At 44.2% G+C, this 19,110-nt stretch overlaps 4 protein-coding genes across 4 annotated transcripts; 3 read left to right on the forward strand and 1 right to left on the reverse strand.

Annotated features, from left to right (window-relative positions):
* Positions 1 to 341: 341 nt before the first annotated feature.
* On the forward strand, positions 342 to 5,400 carry Pmar_PMAR026961 (conserved hypothetical protein; the record flags this gene model as incomplete). The annotated part of the gene is made up of 9 exons (XM_002773087.1): positions 342 to 406; positions 734 to 935; positions 1,278 to 1,367; positions 1,738 to 1,832; positions 2,118 to 2,218; positions 2,272 to 2,476; positions 3,873 to 4,052; positions 4,812 to 4,968; positions 5,149 to 5,400. Exons 2-9 carry the CDS (start codon positions 867 to 869, stop codon positions 5,398 to 5,400), a joined length of 1,149 nt encoding a protein of 382 aa, XP_002773133.1. The 5' UTR covers positions 342 to 406; positions 734 to 866.
* A 4,111-nt stretch (positions 5,401 to 9,511) lies between these two features.
* Positions 9,512 to 10,768, forward strand: Pmar_PMAR026962 (thermitase, putative). The gene has a single exon (XM_002773088.1). The coding sequence runs from the start codon at positions 9,527 to 9,529 to the stop codon at positions 10,559 to 10,561; it is 1,035 nt and encodes a 344-aa protein (XP_002773134.1). The 5' UTR covers positions 9,512 to 9,526; the 3' UTR covers positions 10,562 to 10,768.
* Positions 10,769 to 13,368: 2,600 nt separating this feature from the next.
* On the forward strand, positions 13,369 to 13,788 carry Pmar_PMAR026963 (hypothetical protein; the record flags this gene model as incomplete). The annotated part of the gene is made up of 1 exon (XM_002773089.1): positions 13,369 to 13,788. The coding sequence occupies one exon, from the start codon at positions 13,369 to 13,371 to the stop codon at positions 13,786 to 13,788; it is 420 nt and encodes a 139-aa protein (XP_002773135.1).
* Positions 13,789 to 16,206: 2,418 nt separating this feature from the next.
* Positions 16,207 to 17,750, reverse strand: Pmar_PMAR026964 (hypothetical protein; the record flags this gene model as incomplete). The annotated part of the gene is made up of 5 exons (XM_002773090.1): positions 16,207 to 16,218; positions 16,530 to 16,679; positions 17,129 to 17,317; positions 17,605 to 17,673; positions 17,724 to 17,750. The coding sequence occupies 5 exons, from the start codon at positions 17,748 to 17,750 to the stop codon at positions 16,207 to 16,209; spliced, it is 447 nt and encodes a 148-aa protein (XP_002773136.1).
* Between the last annotated feature and the right edge of the window lie 1,360 nt (positions 17,751 to 19,110).

The raw sequence follows: 19,110 nt of genomic DNA on the forward strand, positions 1-19,110 counted from the left end.
TATACGGGGATTCGATCCCTCCCGAAGACGATTGAAAGATCGATTGAATTGGGGTGGAAAATTACCATCTGCTAATGCTGTTGTCTTATCGCCTTTTATAGCGGATTTTATGGAAATGATGATGATAATGTGTTACAGTGAAAAAGGAGAGCGTGGGGATCGAACCTGGATCGGTGGTGTAGGAGTATAGGGGTATAACCGGTTGAGCTATTGGGAAGGTGATGTGTTAGTTGAGCCCATTTGATCGCTCTGAAATGGAGGGTAAATCAACATCTATGCTAGAGGATATGAGGAGACAGACTATGCAGGAGCGCCGGGAAATGCAACTTCAATTGCAGCAACAGTCACCGAGATCGATATCTTTCTTTGCTCAGTTCTGCTTGACTAGGCCGAAGGGCGATCCTAGGTGAGTATTAAAATGGGGAGAATTCGCCTTAGCCACGTTCATGTATTGGAAATCGTCGGTAGTGTCATAATGACACTGTCATTGAGAGTAATATGAGTTCGAGGAAGTCTCACCCGTTTTACGTGAAGTGGCGTAGTAGTACTCTATGTGAAGAGCGCGATAGTCGCGTATTAGGTGGACTGAAAAAACTTCGCGAATTAAACCGGGTAAATTACCTCGTTTGACGTAAAACATTGAATGTATTTGCCGCGAAGTGAAATATGTTTTCAACATATCATATATTGGAAAATTTGGTGACGCTGAATCGATATGTATGAGGTTAATCAGATACGACGAAATCGAGCGGCACTGGGATGACTATTTCGTGGTCATTCCGCAGGAGAGAAGCATAGAAGATTATATAGAAATTGGCGACAGAGTCGGTAGTGGTAGTTTTGGCTCGGTGTACGAGTGTACGAGGATGCAATCGGAGTTATCAGCCTATGCAAAGGGGAGATCAGAGGATGAAGGGCGTTCTAAGAAACCAGCGGTAAAGTGATTTTAAGGGGGATGAAAAATTTGTGGAAATTTTGTGAAATTTCCGATATTTTTCGACTAGTTTTAGTTGGAAAATCGTATCCTACTCGCGATTTTAATTAGTTCTATAACCGAATTCGCGGCGAGGAATGTGGTGAATCGGCGAGGAAAAATTTGCACATGATCAACCACGATATGAAAATTCTGGGAGGAAATTGTTTTTGGTTTCTCTACACTTCTACGTGAATTCCTCCGTAGACTTCTCTTCTATAGCTGTGGAAATCCTGAACTCAGCTGAGGAAAGCAAAAATATAAATTCCTTCAACACTGTGTAACGCTACGTGTTTGTCTTTAGAAATTCTGGACATGTTCGGCCCCTGATGATGCCTCTTGCGACGCCTATGAATTCGATCCAGCTAGGCAAGAGCAGGGACTATGCGTAAAGGTGAGCACCGTATTCTTATTGTGTTCTTTTATTGTTGGGAATATGGTATGACTTGGATTTGCGATGGACAGTTTTTCCGCAGCTTCAAAATGATGATGACCATTATCATCATTGTAGTTTCACAACTACCCGTTTTACGTGGAGTGGCGTAATACTCTGTGAAAAACGCGATATTCGCGGTGATATGCAGTAGTCGTAAAATATATTTTTCACTAGTGTTTTTCATATCGCTAGGGTGGTGAAACTCCATTAATAATGACCACTCGTATTTCGTTCGAACTTGCCGTCTGCCCGACTGTATAGCGTCGTGGTCGTCGTCGTCGTCGATGAGGATGATGATGAAAGTGTGAGGCGTTGTTACTTCAATCAGGTGATCGAGAAGTCCTCGGGTAACACTCTGCGTGCTCGATTTGGCTCTAAGCTTCTCATCGCAGCCCTAGCGGCTAAACATCCTAATATTACTAAGTAGGTTTCGTAGAGGAGAGAAATCTTCGCTGTGCGTGTTGAGATATTATCTTTGGAATTTTGTTATAGGGTGATTTGGTGGAAATGAATTTCCGCGCATCTCGAAAATTAGATGAGATTTGAAAGGTTGAGATAGACTGCTACGAATTCTTTATCTACGCATCTTGAAAAAAGTAGTTGTTCGAAATCGATTAAAAATTATGAATGAATTTTCTACGACTCGCAGTAATTTTGTGGCGCAGTGAAGTTTATCTGCTCTGCTCAGTGGTGTGGTTTGCGACTCAGATATATACAATTTCTCGAGGATTCGCATCGTATGTATATCGTCATGGAGCTTTACACTGGTCCCGATCTGTTTGATTACATTATAAGTAATCGTCCCGTCAGTAAGTGAATAACTTCGTGGCGGGCGGTCATGACAATCTGTTTTTGGCTTCAGCGGAAGAAAAGGCTGCTTTCATTCTTGAGCAAATTTCGCGCGCCACAAACTTCCTGCATACGCAGGGTGGCATGCACAGAGATCTAAAACCGGAGAATTTCATGTTTGAGAACGACACTCCTGGCGCGGCGTTGAAGTTGGTTGATTTTGGTAGTACTACGGGGAGTCGGTGCGCGCACTTGGAAGAATATCTTTTTCATAGTTGGTGGATTGGGAGATTGATGAAAGAAGTTCGATTCGGATTTTACGATGGAATAGAGCTTTGAATTCAAGATGTGTATATGTACGCGACCGATAACGCAGTCGTTTGCCGCGAAGTGAACTGTGGTATAACTTGTTCGCTAGTGTTTTCTTTCATATCGCGGCTGAAACTCGAGTTTTGACGGAATATTGATCTCGGCGTGCGCACGCGGAAGTATATCTCTTAAAAGGATCGGGAAATTGATGATGGAGCGATCTAGAATTGGCGTAACAATGGGAAATGAGTTTTAGTAGTGACTCTGACTACTTGGTGAAGTGGTTGGATGTCTGGCCTTGTGCGCACGCGGAAGAATATCTTTGCATATCTTATCTTATGTGCGATGACGAGGAGTGGACTAATATGTTTTATTTGATTCATAGAGAATATCAAAAGGAGTGGTGATGATTTGTCGGATGGAAGGGCCGGGGAAACTAGAAGGACTTTGGGTGCACCTTGCGACCCTACGCTGCCTTTCGTATCACCAGTGCAGTGTTGGTGAAATTTATGTAATCACTTTCCTCAGCTGAGTTGAGGAATTTCCTCACTAATTATAGAAGTCTGCACAAGACTTCGGGTAGAAGTGAGCGAAAATCAGCAAGAATTTCCCGACATTTTATCGGAATTTTCATATTGTCACCAACATTGGTGTCGCGCGATGTTAGCCTACTTCTCGCACATTTATGGCAGGTATCTTCGCTCCGCTTGAAATTGAGTATCATCATTCCAAGTTTTCATGTTGTGGTTGTTGTTGTTGTTGTTGTTCAGGAAGTGCTACGAGCAGGAATCCGTATGACGCTCGCACGCCGATGCCAATGGGCTCGGCATTGGAGAAGCAGATTATGGCTGAAGAGGAGGAGAGGAAGCATTTGGAGGGGGAGTCTACTGAGTTGTCTCAGCCAGCTAAGAGGATTGGTATGTCTTATTGGTGTAGTGGTTAGAGTGATTGTTTGTCGTTCGGGAGGGCGTGGGTTCTATTCCTACACATTGATAAAATCTTGATCGATGTTATCGATAAGACTTTATCAACTTTAGGATGAAGACTTTATAAGATTCATATGCATTGATAAGATTTTAAGATATGACTCCATGAGGTCTATCGATATCGATTTTCCGGTCCAGGGGATTGATAATTCTAATCTTAAGTATGCAAGAAACATAAATCCTTGCGAGGCTTTAGCGCTAACACTTCTTATAGGAGAGGGTGTTCTATTCGGCTTGGTCTTAGGAACGGGGTCGTCTTCTGTGGTAAGTACGGATACTCTTCATCCTCGAAGATCTATGTCGGTTGTTGGCACGACAGGGTAATCATAGGGGAGGAGATATGTAGTGTGTATGAGGCTGTTGATCGATTTGGTTGTAGTTACTGTGGCCCTGAAGTGTTCACTGGATGCTATGATGAGAAATGTGATATATTCTCCGCTGGGGTTATCCTTTTTGTGATGCTCACTGGGGAGATGCCGTTTGAATGCAAGAATGTTGATCAGTATAAAGGCAGTTTACATCGGGCGCAGAAATGCGGTTTGGATAAAGTCTTGTGCGAGTAAGTTATGGACGGGGTCGTTGGGTTTTATATCTTTTTATTAAATTGGACGACGCACTATGAAGGATTTGCACGTATGACTTGAATGCAGAACTTTCGCTCTCGATATTAGCCGAGTTCGATGCAGGCAGCTCTGTTGAGTATGGATGGTGAATTATGATTGTTATGACTACAGTTATTATTGCATACCATTGCCTTAGGAAGCTTCAGTGTATTTGATTTTGATAGTTTAGAACGAAAACTTGGCTAATTCGGCGATTGGGAGAAATTCGAAGCCTCGAACATTGGAGTTTCACGGCTACCCGTTTTACGTGAAGTGGCGATATTCACGGTGATATGCAGTAGTCGTGAAATATGTTTCTCACTAGTGTTTTTCATATCACTAGGGTAGTGAAACTCCATCACTACTTCTGAGCATGAGAATAGTTCTAATATTCATTTATATGATTGACCACGAACCATGGCTGAGTTAGGGCACGCTGACCAAATTCGATGGTAGTTTACTCGAAGAAGGATCAGGATAACGCGCAAGATTGTATCAAAAAATTTAACAGCAAGAGTTTTCTTATTCATTTCATATCACCGCGAATATCGCGTTTCTCACATGGGGTATTACGCCACTTCTCGTAAAACGGGTAAAATTCTAGTATAAAAAGTTCAGCCTACGCCATTGGGTCGTCAGAACGATATGGTTCTAGAAAATTTCTGTCCTTGAAGACTTCTCGCAGTGATTGCGCGTATTTTTCGTGATGCTTTTAGATACCGCGGTGATCGATGTGCTAATATGTCTCCTGAGGCGAAGGATTTGGTTTTCAAGATGCTCGAATTGGATCCAAAAAAGAGGCTCTCGGCAAGAGACGTGTTAGAGCATCCTTTTATAAAGGAAAATCAGAGGAAACGAGAAATTGAAGAAAATGTAATATTTCTTAGCGGAGCGAAGCAAGGGGTCTGGGTTTTTACGTGTAGACTATTCGCCGTGTTGAATAGAATTCCTCGGAGTTCTTAGGATTGGAATTAAAATGTGTGAAACTTGATTCTGGCAGGTTATACCCGAGTAAAAACGTCTTGTATGAAAATGGAAATAGTTTTTTTTCAGACTGCCGTTGAGAATCCCCCGGAGCCTCAAGCAGCTTCGACAGCACGAGAGAACGTGGACTCCTCCCCTAACGTGAAACCAATGTCTACTTCGTTGAACAGCTCGGATGTAGCTCCAGTGCGGAAGGAAGGGCCGACATTTCCAAGCAGGAATCCTGATCAGTGGTATTTAGGAGGGTTCTTCAGTAGCATATTCAAGAAATTGGATAGTGGTAGTAGCAACAGGAGAAAAACGAGTGATAATAGAAAATAGATTACAGACCTTGTCGATTTCCGAGGCTTTTATAATGAGGTTCAGATGGTGCATTATACCGTTTTACAAGGCGTTAATTGTTCCGCCGGTTCATACCAATAATCGTTTCAAAATGATGGCTCTTGAGTTGGTTAAGAGTGCGCTTCTGTGAAGGAGGTAGTTGAAGACGCGCCTCGTGGGGATTTACTTATTCGCTTCGGCTTGAAGTTGCTATTATGCGAAGTGCTGTGCAAAGATGTAGCTCTTTATGAGATGTAAAGGAGCCTAGCTGGGGGTCCTCGGAAACCCGATTTGGGAGGTTTACGGTATGGCGTTCGTGGTTTCAAGAATTTATTCTGTTTGAATTTTTTGTTCATCATAAGTGTGATATTCTGATGTACCCGTCACGTCACAACTGATATGTCGTGCCACTACGGTACTGGTCTGTATTCTACAAAGTCGACGCTCTAATGCGTTTCTGGTAGCATTTTTCAAACTACCAGAGGACCTGGGTTAACTACATTGTTCTCCGGCCCATCGTCGATTCGGTCGGAAGGGCATCGACTAGTTTCTGCTTTTTGGATGAAATACTATTACGTGGTTATCTATTGTGATATAAAGAAATGGAGTAAGCGAGAATATTATCTCCTTTACAGTAGTGGTCTTATGCATTACTGTTTTCGGACAACAACGTAGGCGAATGCAGTTTGTTTTATTGTCCTTGTCTTGAGGAACCATCACTTGTTGATGCCTACTTGGCGTTATAGGGTTCGTTGAAGCATGGTGATTCTCTGTGACAATCCACGTCGCTCCGCTGAGCGTAATTTTGTATCTCGCTCGCCCTGCGGAAACGCTCAATTACGACATTATTAATTATTAATACTTTTAAGCTAGGTGGATATAATCGTGCGTTAATATTTCACATTTTCAAATTTCTTCCACAACTTCTAATTACATGCTACCCCATTTTCAGCATATGCCCCGCTAATACGTTACTTCCTACTTATTCATTCTAAACGCCTCTTTCAGCTCTAACTCTACTCTTCTCAGTCCATTCCTAAATCTACATCGTGCGTAATTTCATCACATTTTCTTACACTTCTTGCAGTTAGACAATTTGTGTACTCACGCAGTTCGTGCAAATTTACAACCACTTGGCGGTCGTATGGATACCCAAACGAAACCTTCACACTGTGGAGTTCACGCTTTACTTTCATAACAAACCAAGCGCAAAACGATGCAGGAAATGCACAGTGCATTATGCACTACATCCTCCTCCTCCGTAGGAGCTACAGATGTCAGGGTCGGTTTCTGTTTTACTGGGGGAACGCAAGGTAGTGGGCATAAGGAAAAGTAACAACACGTATTCTTGACTCTCACCCAATAAGCGATCCTTTAGCTCGCTACGTAGCTAAGGATAAAAAGATACAATTACACAATTAGAGCGCATCTTCACATTACAACTCGACCCCCTCTTCGCCATGAGCTTGATACCGCTCAAGCATAATAAGGGCGAAGATTCTTTACATGCTCTACGGTATCCCTCGGACCTTCTCCTGGAAGATTCGATAAGGACTGATCACTAATGAGACGGAGACAGACATCAACTCCATTCTGATACAACACCTTATAGACCACGTTCTTAACAGTACCACCAGTATGACCAGGTTTAGTAGTTGAGCGATAGATCACCACACGTTGATCAGGCTTCAACTTGAGTGAGCGGGATCGATAAGAGCGATCAGGATGACGGCTTTCACGTTGTTGCTCAAAATCTTCCCGAACTGCTCGTCTCTGGTCATTCAAATCAGCCAAAGCAGGACTACCAGTTGGAGTGAATCACTCCGAGTGATACCATCGTAGCGGAGCTTCTCTTCATGATTACGAGACCTTCCATAAAATATCTCAAACGGTGTAGAACCCAAAAACGGTCTATCGTTCAAGCGACGGATAGAGCGACCAAGAAGAGAGAACCAGCGGGATTGCTTACCACTCTGAGCAACGATCTCAGGGAATAGTCGAAAGATCTTCTTAACACCGGCCAATGCTCGTTCAGGCTGAACGAGCCTTGGCCTCTGACGGGTCACAGCCTGGTTGTATACATTTCAGCACTGACTCGTGGAGGGAGAGTCAAGGCAGAGACAATAATAGACTATGTGGGAAAACTCCAATGCTCTAATAGGAGGCATGCAGGGGATGTTTCGGTCCAAGATAAAGAATTAGTACGTTTGGCTTTACAAGGAGCAGGCCGTTGTCTAGGTTGGAGGGATCCAATCAAGGCCCGCACCCTTACAAGGCAAGAAATTCGAGTGGTGGCGACGGGACGTCGCCGACGTCCCGTTGCCACGATAGGTTGCTGCAGCCCGAGCCTAGATTCATGCAAAGAAGTGGTGTACCCTCTCCATAGATTGCAGGGGTGGTGCTCCTCGACTCAAGATCACGGTGGTTCTCTGTTCGGAACTTCATACAAAGAACTCGACTTGGACTTGCGAGACCTTATACAACGAGCTTCTGGCTGAGAGGGTCGCGGAACGTCTCATTCTATGAGATGGACCGGAACAAACTTGTTGCTGCATGCTGGAGTTTTGCTGTCTGATTTGATAGATCATGGACGTTGGTCTTCCTCCCGTTGTATTATGTCTGCGTACGGAAGAGATCACTGCGATAGGTGCTGGCGGTTTGCATCTCTCGCGTCAGTCCTTATCAGTAACGATCTGACAGATCGGATCTGTCAGCGTGTAGATAAGAGCACTATTTCGATGAGTCATTAATAATGACGAGATGTCATGAGGTAGCTGTGTTTCGATGGTGTTATTGGGTGCAGTGTTGATGTTATCATCTCAATGGCGCACTTACCGGTCTGCATCTGCTGGATTGGGGAAGCAGGTCTTCAACCTGGGTGCCTCCTAGAGGGAGGCCAGCCGATGATTTCCGGTTAACGTATTTCCCATCGTCTGTCAATCATAGTAATCCATTCATGGATTGTTTCGCGCCTTTTGGTTGGATGAATCCACAAGGGTAACCAATTGTTTATTTACTCATAGCTAGATTTCTTATTTACCGGTGATTAGTGATTAATCCGGCGAGTATGGTCTCCAGGACCCGGGTCGTCTAGCACTACTAGCCAGTAGTGTGCCTCATCATACAGCACTTCTATAACGCTCCCTAATAAGGCGCACTAGGCTCGAATAATTATTGAGAGTAACAACTTGCCTCTAGTGGTGGCTAGATCCTGGCTATGACTTGAATACCAGTTCAACGTGTAATATATTTCAGTCTCCCTGATGGGAATGTGGTTGATTATTTGTCTTTGCTTCCTGAGTACCGTGTCTGACGTTTAGGTTGTCGAGTTGGGGCAGGAGTGGTTACATTTCGGGGTTGAAATGCGGTTGGGTTTTCATCCTCTCGTGTAACCGTCTGGGTCCGCATACGTGAATCTGGTCTCGCAATGAATCTTCATTTTGCGGGCGCCAGTTTCATGTATGCCTCTCCCAACCTCAGCGTCTATGGGTTTCCGTCGTAGAGAAATACACTAGGATTTCTTGGAGGGGAAACACTCAGCTGAGGTACTCTCTTGGAAGACATAATTGAAAAAGTGTGTGCCAATGGTGTGCGCCAATTAATTGTGCGTTCGGCACTACTTGCGGTTGGCTAGTAGGCTAAACGCAGCGTGATCGGGAGATGTCCGCCATCTTATGTGTGTTGATTAAACGTCTTCCCTTCCCGTCCCTTTTTTGACGCTGGGGGACCTGGAGTGGTTACATTTCGGGGTTGAAAATTTCAACTTGGAATGCGGTCGGGCTTTCATCCTCTCGTGTAACCGTCCGGGTCTGCATACGTGAATCTGGTCTCGCAGTGTATCTTAATTCTGCGGGCGCCAGTTTCACGTATGCCTCTCCCAATCTCAGCGTCTATGGGTTTCCCTATTATGGCTATCCCAAGTGTTGTTGAGTCAACCAGTGCGGGTGTTACTACTAAGAGAGTGACCCGTAAGGTACGTGCCAACACGAATGATCCGTCATTCGGGGTAGTTTACGCGTACACTTCGGCGCAACGAACAACTCATTCTAGTGCCTCACAAATTGTGAGGCACTACAATGAGTTGTTCTTTGCGCGTTCGTTGCGTGTTCGTTCATTGTGAGTCACAATGAAGCCTCTCGTAACATTATTCTGGTTCTTCTCGTGCGACTATGTTCATGTCAAGGCTAGGGTGGGTGGGAATGAACATATCCGCGGGCTCGGTCCTATGAACGGCGGCGATCCCAACGACCAATTCTATTATATGCAGAAGGATTATCTTGAGGCCATCTCTGTACCGAAGGCTTGGGGCATCGTAGACTCTGCTCCGAAGAGAACACACGTGACCATCGCGACTATAGACAATGGAATCGAAGCAAGTCATCCTGATTTGGAGGGCGTCGTCATCGAGGGCTACAACATCGTTGATGATAATAGCGATACCAGACCTCGAGGACCGCATGGAACCAACATGGCTGGCATCATTGGTGCTATCAGAAATAACAAGATCGGTATTGCGGGTATTCTGGACGGTGTAAGCATACTGCCCATATTCAGGGGTGAGATACCGACTAACGTCAATGACACTAAGGCTTTCGAATATCTCATCCGTGAGAAGAAAGGTGATGTTAAAGTGGTCCTGTTAACGGATGGGTTCACAGCACCCGTCCCATTGCTGATGCAGATAATTCGGAGAGCTGCTGTAGCTGGCATGCTCGTTGTGATATCTGCAGGGAATAGGCATCTGGACATGGACAAGACCGAATACTATCCTTGTTCCCGCCGGGGACTACACGGTGGAGGAATCTTCTGTGTTGCAGCCACCAATGGTACCAAAATGCAGCTTGATGACGAAAGCAATTTTGGCTCAGCTGTTGACATTGCCGCTCCAGGTTACAATTTAGCTGAAACAAATCTTAATGAGGGGTACAGCAGGGGTACGGGCACTTCGGGTGCCGCCGCTATCGTAGCGGGTATAGCTGGGATGCTCTACAGCCTTGAGCCTTCACTGAAGACTAAGCTGACTCCTGCTTACATCAAAAGTGTCATCATGGATACGGCCACCAAAGGTGTCAAGGATAATAAAGGAGAAAAGACTCTCTCCTTCGGCCGCGTGAATGCTGCGGCGGCTGTTGATAAGATGCTTGGAAGAGGGACGGTATAATTTTCCCATTTCGACTTCATTTTCTGACGACAGAGCCATCCACGTACTTGTTTCGTGAACTTTCGTCTATTTTTCTGGCCTTTCCCTCGTTGGATGGATTGTCCACTTAATGTTTGTATCCCAATCGCCATTTTCTACGAACGCGAAGATCTGATGTCACACGTAGCCGTGTAGTCGGGGATTTGGAATAGATAATTCTTCGCTCTCCATGCACAAGTGCCGAGTTCTGAGTTCGCGCCGTGGATCAATGTTCGGATCGGCTCTATTGAAACATGCGAGAGGGATTGATGTGTTGAATTATAAGAGAAAGTGCTGCCAAGTGTCGCAGTAGTGCTTGCCATAGTAGTAGTGCTTATCATATAGTAGTAGTAGTAGTGCTTATCATATAATCGTAGTGCTCATCATATAGTCGTAGCGCTTGCCATAGCAGTAGTGCTTGCAATAGTCGTAGTGCTTATCATATAGTCGTAGTGCTTGCAATAGTAGTACAGCTCGGTAGTGATACATGCTGTTGTGAAAAGCACACATTTACTTCATTGAGCCCAGGCTGGTCCAGCCTGGCTGGAGGAGAGTGGAGAAATTACAACGGACGAGGTCAGCAGTATTCATAAACAAGCCGCTGCGAGAGCCTGATGTACTCTCCGTACAGTCAAGCACAGTACGCCAGTGATTGTGGTCGATTTGAACAATTCGATCAACACAGTTAATACGAGCATTGAGCAGAGTAAGGTGGTTGATGCCCAGTATCAAGGGCCACTGGAGTCCATCAATCACAGGACATTCCATCCGCACAGAATGATCTTTCTCACCATCGAAACACATTGGTACTTCTTGTACTAGTGACGTTGTGAAGGTCGCTTCTTCAGATGCCATACCGACTTCGATGGGAGATGCCACCTTACCGCAACGATAGCCCAACGATTGTAAATAGTTAGCATGCTCTCGACTCACCAGACTTATACTGCAACAGGTGTCGATGAGTGTTCTCACACCTGGCAAGTCATGCCTTGGTGATATGGAAGTGGCCAGGATTTGGCGTCTCGATACATCTTGTCCAATATCACCGGCATTCACATATAGGGGCATGGCAAGGAAGTCGTCCTTCTCTCGAGGATCGATCATGGAGTGAGCAGCATCCTCTGCTTTCTCCTCCTTATCTCGTCGGTGCACCGAAATATTAGGCGAACTTTGGTCATCATGCTGTCTGCGATTTGACTCCAGCAGACTCACTTCATATCTTTTCCTCGGAGCCTGTCCTCTCTGGACAATACCCTGCCGATAACCGTACCCCTTGGCCTTGCCCTTTCCTCCTTTACGCCCCTTACCACGACCTTTTGAGGTCTGGTTTGAGAAGAAATCTCTATTGGTTACCCATTGTGACTCATCAAAGGAAGCTTGATCATAGAAGCTTCTAGGCGGCCACGTGCTCTGAGATACTGGTCCTTGACTGCTCTCTGCCGAGCCAGTCGAGCACCAAGGCTCGCTAGCTGGCTTTAGAGAGATTCCAGTCCTATGATAGGACTCCTATCGATAGGTTGCTGGTTCCAGCCAGCGTGAGAAACTCGGCTCTCTGCCGGCCATCTGGACCAACCTCTATCGGTGAACTTACAGTCTAGCAAAATGTCCTTCTCTTCCACGCCTATAGCATTGCAATGCCGAACACATTCCTCGAACACATTAGCCATAATCACCATGATATACTTTCCGTGAGTTCCTCCAGTGAGCTGAGCATCGTCGTCGCCTCGCATGAGATCATACAAACCAGTCGGTCGCCCTGATATCCGGCCTGCTAATCGTGTTAGTTTGGGAAGTTGTCTGGAGTTACCCTGCTGGCCCTCCGCTCGAGTACCCTGCTAGTTATCGCCAGCATTTTCTAGATGTCCAGACAACTTCAGCTGCTGACCCGAATCCAGATTTCGATCCCAGTGATATATTTGTATTGAATGAAGAATCCTCATTAAAGATATACCATTTCAACACATAGGGGCGGAAATTTACCGTTTCTTTTTGTTAAGTTGTAGTCGTCGTCAGCTCTGACAGTCATGGCACAAGTAGGGTTTTATTGGTTGGAAAAGGTAGTTCGTAAAAAGCCGAGCTTACGGTCATCACCGATCACGTGACTCCACGTCACGTCACCAAGTTGGTGACGTGACGTGGAGTATTTATGGGACGTCTTTTGGGTGGGTCACGGGGTGGCCGTCACGATTCGAAACTCTCATTGTAAACGAATGCTGACTGTGTCCGAAAGGAAAGCAAACTCCTCCTGTATGTGTGTTTTCCCACAGTGGTTGATCGATACCGCCAAGATCTAATCATCAGCTCCACAAGACCCTACCGGACTCACCGTAGAACAATCATCGGATGTACGAACCTTATCATGGACTTCCACGCAATCAGATGCAGAGACGATCTAAACGACCCAGGGGCTGGTTATTGAGCTGTTGGTTTGGCTTTTCAATGCACCCATCGAGTTAGTCTCAAGTAGAACGCTACTAAATGAACGGTTCACTGTGAACTTCTAGTGTGTTGATTTGAGCAGCCTATGAGCAGTATAGATCAGTGACCAGCGCCGTCAGTGAGGAGTACTTTTTCGGAGTGAAAACTGAACGTGAAACAGCTCGAGTCTCGCGAGTCGCGTGGAACAGCTTGCGTGAAACTGTTCTATGCATCTTGCTAATGGAACTCCAATGGAGTCAATGACTTGTTCTCCTCAATGAAGAGTCCTCGCCATGAGTCGTGGGCCACTGGCCCACGAGCCGTGGGGATCGTCGTGGACTCAATTTGGCGCTCAGTTAACTATCTGTAACATGGGAGTTCTGCATCTCATCACCAGTCTGATGATCATCTACGGTATGGGCGTTCGTGGTTTTCACGGTGTTTACACGCCGTGCCAGAATGAGTTCGGACAATACGGAGAGTATATCATCAGCATAGAGTTCAAATTCACTGGCGAAGTTATCCTCATCCATCAGAAAAGACCACTTGGCCCTAAGAAAGTTTACACATGTAAGTATCACTTCATACCGAGGAAGAAGGAGAGTTATCTTCGAGTTGTTTTCGAGGGGCCTGAGTGTGACAAACTTTTGGAAGACTCCAAGGGCTACCTCAACCCATATGCCCTACAGCCCTCCATAACCCTCGATTTGAAGTACTTGTACATGGTGCTACCTTCACCAGGTGCTAGGGCTCTGTATAAGGATAGAAAAAATTGGGAGTGCCCCGCTTAAGCTAATGTTTATCTTTGTGAGTTGGTTCGGGAACGACCGAATGATACTTCGATGCCGATGATGAGTGGCATTGCAGGACTTCACTCGGCCAGTCCCCTTCCGTACTCTTTGCTGTAGCTCAGTAGCAATTCATGTGCTACCTATGGAAACATTTTGACATTTCTGATCCGATCATATTTCATATTGATGTGTCGAACCAATCGGCTCCGTCATTTATCCATTAGCTCTTGTCTCACTTGTACTCACCATCAGACTTATTGCCAAATGGTTGCGGCTTACAAGTTTATGTCTGTGACGTGTTGGAGATTTCATTCTAATCTGTGAAGGTTAGCATGAAGTTCGCATTTCGAGAGCTATTGGGAAAATTTTTTCGGGAGAAGTTCGTGTATTTGGTCGTTCCTGCTCGGAACTTTCAAGTATCTAACGTACTTGATCTCTGGTCCATTTGGTCATTATTCGATACGAATGGTTATCATAGCGAACGTAGCGATGTTGGGTTGTGCGACAGTCTGTCGTCAATAGCCACTTAATTTCGAAACTAGCTGGCTGAACAGTACAGCATCGAACCACCTGAGAACCACAACAAATAACGAAGTAAGATTCCAGGACATAAGTTCAACTAGGGATCGTAATTACAATATGGAATACGCCTCGCGAGTATACAGCTTGTATAATACAACACATCCGCTAGTCATAAGAGTTATAAAATCACTTGCCAAGGGGCCTCATTCAAGTTTTGTGGCTAGGGGAATGTGTTGATCGGATCAACTTGATCCATTATGGGGTACATCGCAAAAGTTATGAAATTTAAATGGGGTTTTCAGTGGAAAGCCATCAAAAGTTTCAGCTGAAACGTTTCGAATAGGGTAGTCAGATAGCTCTAACCCATATGACAAGAATTTAGATGATACAGCCTGTCACAACTGAGTGAACTCACTCGAGATGTTTGACTTTGCTCTCCTCCATTCGAAAACTCAACAGCAACTTTGATGCAAGCTACACTACAAACTGTGCGGTGAAACGTAAAAAGTTTTTGAAAAGATTCGAGTCGGACGAATCAACATTTCCCGTTGTCGTGACACCGCGACCCATCCGAATCTGGAGAGTGATGCCGTGCCGCGAGACCAACACAACTTCTGCGAATAACCTCTGAGAAAATTTCCGGGTCTCACTCCTCACAATCTGTCTTAGTTGAATATCCTAGAGCCACCTTTGCCTTCTAGAAGAATTCATCCTGTTTTTATATCACAATAATTATTATCCTCTCACCCCACACTAACTCAAGGAATTACGTTACAACATCAGCATACTTAATAACATGCCATGGGCATTATCAAAACCACGAGCCGGATTGTCCTTTTTTCTTCCTCCTCTTTTTCTTGCCACCTTCCTCTACCTCTTCAACCGTCTCCACATAATTGTCATTACTCCCACCGAACCAACTTCCGTATAAATTACTCACCTACAGAAAATACCATCTTGAATGAACAGTAGAGTTATACTTCTCATATTATGATTTCACGAGTGTAACAACTACGCCTTCGAGACGAAGATAGTTTGTAACGGTCGCCGGTTCGATTCCCGGCTCGTGCTTTTTCTCGCATTCTCTGTTGCACATCATCACGGTGAACAACATGGCTGAAGTTGAGAAGCATCCCATACTTTCTATGATACGCACGGGCTGCGCTCTCCCGAATGGTATGTGTCTCGGAAGTTCAACGGATTTAATTCTTGAGAAATGATTGAACTAACGAACACACAGAATTGCATCGCTCGCTCCAGAATCATTCTCAAACACACCATCATAATAACTATAGTCGTAACAAACTTCTGATTCGGTGGAGTTTCACAACTACCCGTTTTACGTGAAGTGGCGTCGTAAAACTAGGTGAAAAACGCGATATTTACGGTGATATGCAGTAGTCGTGGAGTATATCTTTCACTAGTGTTTCTCGTATCACTAGGGTGGTGAAACTCCAGCGAAGACCATCCGGAGTCCGGACGGTACCAATCTATGTATATTGCGAAACTGCATTATGTGGAAATACTCTTTCGATTGTACTCACTTTTCCACCCCAGGTCGAATCATATCTTTCCTTAGCAGCTTTATTGGCCAACTCCAGATTAAGCCTTTCCTCTTCCGCTTCTCGTCTTACTTGTTCCATCACTTCCTCCTTCCGACCTTACCAAATAATGACGACGATTAAACCATCCGTGAGAATCGAACCCCAGGCCTCACCGAGAAACATCGCTTCGTCCATTGCTGCTTTCTTAGCTAATAATTGGGCTTTCATCTGATCACGCAATAAGATTCCGTCACTCGCCACGAAATTATTTCAATGAGTTCGTCTTATATAAAGTCGGCAAGTCAAATTATTGCACTCATCTGGTAAAGATTTTACATTTTCCGTTAACATTTCACCCGAAGCTCTGATAAAATACCAAAAAAACATCTTCTACCCGACCGAGCTGAAGTCTATTCAGCCAAGGACGCGCGCAATGATAAAGCACATGCAACATCCAAATTATCGAAAAACTAAACTCATCGGTGGAAAATTAATTTCATCTCGAAATACTGTACGCGGAAATTGAACTGATGAAATTTTCAAGGAAATTATCGACAAAAGCGATTGTTTTCGAGATCATAACCATTAAAAATCACCAACGGATAAATAATTTCCCGAGGCATATATTGGAATATTCACATTTCTAAAAACAATCCGAATATTTCATAAACTCACTGGATGCATTCCTTTTTTGATATTCTCCATAGTTTTATTTTTCCACAAAATTTGAAATTGTTTTCCCTTTGTTTGCTTCAGTTGAAGTGCCGCGTACTTCTGAGCCGAGCTTGCTGCTTTCTCTGGAGTCTCTCCAGATGCCATTAATTTCTGAAAATTATTTCATACCATAAATCGGTCACATCATAAGCTGCGTGGAAACCTAACCACGTTGGGACCCGCCGCACAAAAAGTTCAATCTGCATTGGTAAAATTGCGACATGAAATTTTTCATGGAAAGATTAGGAATTTTTTTTCACAATAAAGTTTTAATAAATTATTTATTCGCACTTTACAGATTATCTTCACTTAAATTTTTCATATTCGTAGAAAGGATTGCCACTATGAAATGGTTCTGCCGTGATGTGAAGAAAAACACTAGTGAAAAGCATATCTCACGACTACTGCATATCACCGCGAATATCGCGTTTTTCACCGAGTTTTACGACGCCACGTCACGTAAAACAGGTGAAACCCCATTATTAAAAGAATGATCACCAGAAATTTTTTCTGGCAAAAATATAAAAATCATCAAGTAAGCCAGCCAAGACTGTCCCCACCTTTTTATATCTATCCGTTAATGCATCGAAATGCTTCTTAAACGTCTCCTTTGCTCGCTGTTCCGATCGGAAATGCACCTCGCATTCATCGAATGCCGTCTCGATGTCAATGCACCCGCTCTTCGGGTCCTTCCTAAACTTGCCGTTGCGAACCTTGTCCTTGGTAGATGTGAAGATTTGACTAATGACCTGTTGGAGGGGGCATGTGGAGGATCCTTCCCGAGAATATAAAACTCGACAATAATCAGGTTTCACCACCCTAGTGATGTGCGAAAAAACACTAGTGAAAAAACATATTTCACGACTACTGCATATCACCACAAATATCGCGTTTTTCACAGAGTATTACGACGCCACTTCGCGTAAAACGAGTGAAACTCCAGTACAGCATATTTTCCAATTTTTACTCCACTGTTTATTTCCATAATTTCTTGGCGAGTAACTATATGCGTCGTATATAAGAAGCCGCCTCTCACCGGTCTCATATCTCTCGGCATTCGTCCACTGACATTCTTATTAATCTTAACTCCAAACCATCGTTCTCCCTAAAATACAAGGTCTCCGGTTCTATCCCGGCACATGACATTTTTCTTACTTCTAATCCAACCTTGAGTTTAATCATCACCAACAGGGCCACACCGGAGCTACTATTCCCATCGCATATTGACATACCACAATTTTCCCCTCCAACTGTCTTCGCTTCAGTTACCAGTCCAGCAAGGTCAACATTATATCTAAAAAAATGCCCTCACCGGGGATCGAACCCGCGACCTCCACCATCACCCTTTCGGTTGCAATCCAATACTCCTAAAATGCCTTAACTTATATTGCTGAAAAACATAATCGATCACCAGGGCGCGCGCTTTTTACACCCACATCCGAGCACGTAGCAGAGACTACCAGGCCTTTGACCTTATCTGGCAGCCTATGCAATTCGCAACTTAAAATGGATTGACTTGTTCCCGGCAGGTCCTTCAGGCGAATCGACGACTTGTGAAAATGCGGTTCGATTTTATTTACGGTATTCTGCAGGGAAAAAATCATTAAAATTTTAGTGACAACTCTGGAAAATTACAATGGCCTTCCCTGAAGAATCGAATATTTCACAATTTAGAGAAATTGTTGGTAACGCGGGTCGACCAAATTCATCTTCTTTTTCTTCACGAACTGATTGCCAATACTTCAGAAAAATATCAATCTAAAGAGAAAAAAAGGCATACCATAATAGATATCGTCTTGAAGATTAACCACATCACAAAATCTGCAAATGATCAACTACGTGTGTTGGTGAGAGTATGAAAATTCTGGGAGGAAATTTTGGAAGATTTTTTAATGGTTTCTGTACACTTCTACCAAAGTCGCGCTTGTGAGCTTTCGTGAAATTCTGCGGAAACTTCTGAGCTCAGTTCCAAGCCGAGAAAAATGCGAGGACTAAAGCCGTTGTGAGGGTATGTTGTACGAAAGTGTCTTATCTACTCTCAGATGATTGTGTTACTTGTCTCCCTCGCTAGCCTAGCGTATACTTCATAACGTATTGGTCATAAGCTATGAACCAGTTATTAATAATTCTTATCCTATACAAGAGTTATTAATAATTGGTTAGTAATACTCCACAAGTTGTGGAGTTATCTTATCCTAACAGTCGTATATACATCATAAGAACATTTTTGGCCGAATGGTTAATATGTCTAAATATAAACCGAATGATACCCGGTTCAATCCCCACATCTAACATATACGTCATATCTCTTCCTCCTCACCAAACACTAATCGATTTCGCTGAATCAGCTATATCACTGGAGTTTCACCCGCGATATGAAAAACATATTTCACGGCTATTGCCTAGTGCCGCGGTTATTCACGGAGTTTTACACCAGTTCACGTAAAAGTTTTACGTGAACGGAACACGGAACCCGTAAACTGGGTCCGTGATTTGTAGCTTTCGGCAACTGCAAGGTGGATGATCTCTCGTGGCCGGTTTT

This window comes from Perkinsus marinus (assembly GCF_000006405.1).
Source record: "Perkinsus marinus ATCC 50983 genomic scaffold scf_1104296959400, whole genome shotgun sequence".
Lineage (NCBI taxonomy): Eukaryota > Perkinsozoa > Perkinsida > Perkinsidae > Perkinsus > Perkinsus marinus.